The 6,062-nt window shown below is 39.2% G+C and overlaps 1 protein-coding gene across 1 annotated transcript in view; it reads right to left on the bottom strand.

Annotated features, from left to right (window-relative positions):
* LOC104912507 (microtubule-associated serine/threonine-protein kinase 2-like) overlaps positions 1-6,062 on the bottom strand; it is a 96,788-nt gene that overhangs the window by 2,221 nt on the left and 88,505 nt on the right. Inside the window, exons 9-11 of the mRNA XM_031554842.1 lie at positions 5,944-6,019; positions 4,298-4,507; positions 35-166 (exon numbers count right to left, since the gene is read on the bottom strand). Of these exons, the coding sequence (XP_031410702.1) occupies positions 35-166; positions 4,298-4,507; positions 5,944-6,019 (418 nt within the window). The remainder of the gene's footprint in view (positions 1-34; positions 167-4,297; positions 4,508-5,943; positions 6,020-6,062) is intronic.

Here is a 6,062-nt window from a genome sequence, read left to right as displayed (position 1 = left end):
AAAAAAAAAGGATCCAATGGAGGATCTGGAGCACGAGTCTTGCTCTCCCAAGGCCCAGACTCACCAGGCACTCCAGCAGCCGAGCTGGTCGCGCTATGATGATCATCAGCTTCTTTACCAGTTGGGTAACAAAGGCAACCTCGGAGCTCTCGGATCGCTCGTGGGCCTGTGGAGAGCAGCACATCACATTATGGTCCTTGTAGAGAACTCTTCATTTACATATGTCAAAGCTCAGTCGCTGTAATCCGGCAGCAAAGTCAAGACGGAGTTAGGCCAGGCAGTGATCTCAGCTCACTCAAGGATGCCAAGTTACATATAGCTTTCCCATTCCAACTGACTCTTTTTATCATGCAAGAGCTATTTCAAAAGCTCTACTTGCATTATATCACCTATCACCTTAAGTTATATTTGATATGATGTGGTCTTTTTTTTTTTTTAATGAAAACAGGATTACTGATTTTTTCAATTTTATCTTCCACACAATGCTGAAGTCTAGACAATGACCAACAGCTACACCTATTTTCAGGCTGTGCATTCAGCTGCAATTCCAACTACTTCTGTTCATCATCATGAAAAGCCTGAACTTTGTTTTCTCTCAGTTCCATTTCATAAACCCTGCCTAACAACTCCAGCACTGTACTGCATGCTCTGGTGTACAAAGCACACCAACAAAGAACACAGAGAAACCTAATTCAGAGAATTTACTCCTGTCCTCTCCTTTTGATTTGCAGGACTTGAGTATAAACTCAATGTTTAGTTTCAAGGGGAAGGAGGGAGATGCCTTTTTACAATAATAAATACATTGAAATGGGTAAAGTAGAAAGCAAAGCCAAATTTGACCAGCAATACCCATGCACCCCCAATTAACTGTTCGCTTGCTCAAAACCACTGTGGTTACACGGGGAGTCCTGAAGCACAAATAAAAGAATATTTCACTGTAGGGTGACAAAAGATGGTTCCAGTGACATGAAAAAACCCTCTGAAATGAAGTATAGCTTTTTCTTTCCAAGGTCAAAAAACAGGCTTTAGCACACCCACAAAACAAAGTCCAGAACTTAACCAATGTTCTTATGCTGGCAATGAGCCAGCAATTGCTTATAGAATGATATTTTATCAATGTGCAGCAAGAAATGAAAAGGTTTGTTTAGCATTGTTCATTAAAACCACCTAAGAAAAAAACATATATGGCTAAGAAGCCAAAACACACATGAAATCACCTGGAAGAACAATAAAACACAGGGAGGTAGAAATTCATAGCTAGAAAAACCACTTAATTGCTAGTTCATCATCTGAAAACAGCATCAGAGATGCTTCCTGTTAATAAGAGCCTTATAAAAAAATATTTTGAAAGCACTGAAATAAATTGAGATTTTTTTAAAACGATATTTTCTAATTATAAAACAGAGAATAACCAAAATGAAAGTGCTTAGTATTCACTCAGTGCCCCTTAATGCAATATCCAAACTCGTAAGTTACAATATGAATTCTATAAAGAAATTAATGCTTTCATAGCTGAAAAGCCACTCCAGATCACCAGGGGTTAGCTGCTTTGCAATGAATAAATAAAACATCAACAACTTTGTATTATATGAAACATGAGACATGCAATTGGAAAATCCTTTCCCCCCTTACATATTATGAAAATAGATATATGTATATATTTATGGCATCTATTTATGGTGCTGAAGCAAACTTATTCTTTTTAATCAAGTCCTTTTGTTTTCTCTCTTTCTCATCTTCCCCAGCTTAGGCAAAATAATTTAAAAATATAACTAACGTAATCAGGTGTCCGTGATGAAAATGAGAAGCCAGACCATGACTGCTAAACGAGAAAGAAAAACAAAAGGGAAAAAGCCACCAACACAACAGAGTAGAGGATGACAAAAATGAAACACAACTTGGAACAGCCACTCAGCCATCATCTCTGCACAGCGCTGCTCGTCCAAGATCCGCAGCAGCACTGCCTCTTCTTGCTTCCTTCTCCCCCAGGACAGCTCAGACATCCCTACAGATGTCTTGTTTAGCAGCTGTCCCAGCAGTGTCCCCAAAGCAGGCAGGGTTATATAGTGCTGCTGCCTCCATGTGTCTTGGTGTGATGCGGGACACCTCATTAGCAGCTCCCAATGATGACACGCTTGTCTGAAGGTTGGCAGTGTCATTTCAGGGTCCCCCCCGCTCTCGAGGGGAGGGGAGAGGAGCTCAGGGGCTGTGGGAGAGGCTGATGCCATTCCTGCACACATTGCCAGTGACACGTGTACGGGAGGAAGCGAGGGGTAATTTACAAACCGATTCCCTTATCTGAAAGACCCATCCGTCACTAACTGTAGCCACTGGGGCATGAAATTAAAATCACTGTCCTCCCCTGGGGTTTCACGGGACCAGTAACCGGGATATGCAAGTCACAATGCTGTAATTGAGCTAATATACAGATGGAAAGCAAAACAATAGACCTGCAGTGCCAAGAAACAATAAATTTACACTTAGGCTCATATTAAGAAAGCAATTCCAATCAGAGTATCAATTTCCCAATGTGCAGTATCACCGAACATAGTGTAATACCACTACTTTCCTCTTTTTCTTTTGTTGAATGCACAGAAATACCTGCAGTCCTTCATTCCCTCCTCCCAGTGGCTGAGTCTACATAAAGCCACAGAACTTTTGGGTAGTGTTCCTTGTTCTTTGGCACTGAGGCACAATCACCTTGAAGGACCCTGAGCTCCTATTCCATCCCCTAAGCAACTCCCCATGGTAATGGAATCATAGAATCAACAAGGTTGGAAAAGCCCTCCTAGATCATCCAGTCCAGCTGTCCACCTACCTCCAATACTTCCCCACTAAACTTAAGGTCCCTTAGTACATCATCTAAACATTTCTTCAACACAATATATGAATCATTAGACGTCCTGTTCTTTTTCAATAACTGTTTTAAATGTTAAGGATAGCATCCAAGTTCATGTTTCCCAAAATAAAGAAAATCTATTTTATTTCATTTTTTACTTCAGGATCATTTCAGTGATGCAATAAGCAATAGCAATGACTAAAAGGCAATATTTCACGCTCCAAACGAGAAAGTATCTCATTTGCCATAACTAATGAGATTTGTTGGCATTTTATTACAAAAGCCAAGATCTAAAAAGTTTAAAAGCTTTCTGGTTTGGTATATTTAAACAGCTCATTATTTACATATCCAATTACTCTATGTTACGGATACATTTTCACAACATAAAATAGCCTCAACCTGCAACCTATTAAATGGTGTGTTCTTTCTGTGGTTTGAAATTACTGTGTGAATTTCACAGTAAAACTGTATGAAAATCTGTGGGCCTCCCTGATAGTTCCTGAGCTACCACTACTCATTTCCTTACTGATCAAGCAGTCACCTTCGCAATCTTTCACATTTTATAAAAATATACCATAAAACTATATATCCTACTGCACAGACAATACCACCAAGTGAAGGACTTTTTGGGTTTGTTTTTTTTTTTGTTTTTTGTTTTTTTGTTTTTTTTTTGAGATTCTACTTGATCTTATTTCTATAGCATACAACTGATTCTAGGTCTCCCAGTGACAGTAAATATCTGAATCTGTGATTTTTGCAAATCCTGTACTTGTAGCTTGCTATCTCCTTAAATCAAAGCAGAGAATTAGGAAGATGTTCCCAAACAGAGGTCCAAACCCTGCAATAAGTAATAGCACTGACTCCTCACAACAGCTACAGCATAATATTAACTTCAAAAAATCTCTTAGAATTTATTTTAAAGGAAAAGAGCAATTTTAATGAGTAGCTGAAGCATACTGAGCACACATTAAAATTGTGCCCCCTTGTGTATTTTCAAATGCTTTGAACACCACAAAACACATCGAAGTAGTAAAAAAATAACCCACAACTGAATTAAGTTCAACTCAAGAAAATCTTTTATGAAAAATTTATAGCAACACTACAAACTGTGGTGCTTTCACTCCTTGAAGGCACTATTGTAATTAATAAGTCATTCAGAGTCCTGAAGTACATGAAAGAAAAGTTCAGTAATTTCCTTCATCTGGATGAACCCAATTTTCATAAATTGTGAAGACTGCCTTTGACTTACTCATATGCATATTTAGCCTTTGTACAAAGATGTACACAGGTGAGGTGACCTGCTTAGAACCGCCCATGGTACATCAACAGCACTTTGGAACGCCCCAGGTCTCCTGACGCCCCTACCCACCGCCCTTCCCCTCTCCTGAAATCAAAGCTCTGCCTTATTGTCTACAGCTTCCATCACCATAACGTATTCTACTTCTCGAGAGCACTTACATCCTGGAGAAGTTTCTCCAAGTTTTCCTGCAGCTCATAGAAATAGCGAGAAGTGATGAGACCTTCACGTGACTTATCTAGGCAGTCTCTGGCCAGTTCGATAACTTGGTGGTGGATGAAACTTAGGACCCCATCTGCTAATTGCAGCACGTTCTCTGGAGCATTGGAGGCAATAAACTCCGCCAGCCGCTCTTCCATCTGCGCTGTGGCCTAAGAGTACAGAATAAACAAATTGTTCTTAAAATCTGACAATCCCAAAATCTAAACATAGACAAGTAGGGTTCTAAAGCCACATCCTCAATCCCAAAACGCACCAGGCTTAAAAAATCGTCCAAAATAAAATGACGGTGTTCTGCTTCGAATAAAAACATTATTCCATAGGCAAAACTGCATTAACAAGAACAAACAACAACATTTAATCAGGACATGCTATTTGAAAATGGAAATGACTATAAAAATATCCTGCTTCTGAGGCTGCTTTCCTCCCAGGTCTCCAAAATAAGGATGTGAGATACAAGGCAGCTCTCAGAAATTGTAGGCAAGACCATGAAATCTGAAAATCATTGCCCCAAGCAACAGACAGACAGCATTTCTTTCACTTTAGGCCTCAATATTCTGTCACCAGAGCAACATCTATTTTTACTATTGGTAAAGCAGAAAGGGAATGGTCATATTGACAGCTTTGGGATAGATGAATGTTTGCACTCATTTCAGTGAGACGTTAACTCTCAAAACTTGATTCCATGGATTTCAATATTCAGCTTTAAAAGAAATAAGCAAAAAACAGTCCATTTTATTTTCACTGCAATCACTTCAGCACTGAAATAATTTGCTTTTCTGAAAACTCAAGTTTTACTTCATTGCTTCTCTGGTACCAAAGGCCCCAGTGGCAAACTTTGCTTTTGTCAAAATCTCTAGCGTAATTTGGAATGACTTTAAAAGAAAACATGCATTTCCAATATGTAAATGTAAAGCCTTCCAAGACCAAAAAGTTTGGATTGGTATAAAGCAAACTTAATGTCACTATACAGAGAAGGAAGTATTTTTAAAAAGTCCAAAATAGCTTGTTCAAAGTATGCACAGAAGTAAGCAAAGCATCCTTCTTCCATCCAGAGTCAGAATTCAAAGCAGAAGCTGAGGGTTAGTGTGCCCAGAGGGTTGGTGGATGCCCTGTCCTTGCAGACATTCAGGGTCAGGCTGGATTGGGCTCTGAGCATCTGATGGATCTGTAGGTGTCCTGTTCACTGGAGTTGGACTGGATGGCCCTTAGAGGTTCCTTCCAACTCGAATGATTCTATGATAATATACGGAGATGCTGGCCTCAAATAAGTGAAATGGATCGAGTAGCCACAGCATGGCCATTCTCCTCATTCTCATGCTCATTTATCATGCCAATTAAAAAATGAGAAATTCAGTAAATACAAAATACATACATAATACTCAAAGCCTTTCATACTCTTCCATCTGAATATACTTTGTCTATTTTTTTTCTACTGCAGAATTAATACAGAAATTTATAGAAAACGGCTTCCAAACTGCACTGCTTAGAAATTACAGGTAAGACAAGGGGTCTGTCACAGTATTACAAATTAACTCAGCTTTGTCACAAGTTCATTGACTGCATTACTCAAAAAGTGATTCCTTACCTTCGGAAACCTTTCTTTGTACACATGGTTCATCATTATTATTTCACTGTCAAAGGAAATTGGCGAGCGACCCGGGCTAGAGGAGAAAAGAAAGTACATCATTTACAGGCATCGCAAAC

Source organism: Meleagris gallopavo, chromosome 10 (genome assembly GCF_000146605.3).
Source record: "Meleagris gallopavo isolate NT-WF06-2002-E0010 breed Aviagen turkey brand Nicholas breeding stock chromosome 10, Turkey_5.1, whole genome shotgun sequence".
NCBI classification, from domain to species: Eukaryota; Metazoa; Chordata; class Aves; order Galliformes; family Phasianidae; genus Meleagris; species Meleagris gallopavo.
The sequence above is the reverse complement of the archived record's forward strand: the minus strand, read 5'-3'. Positions and strand labels throughout refer to the sequence as shown.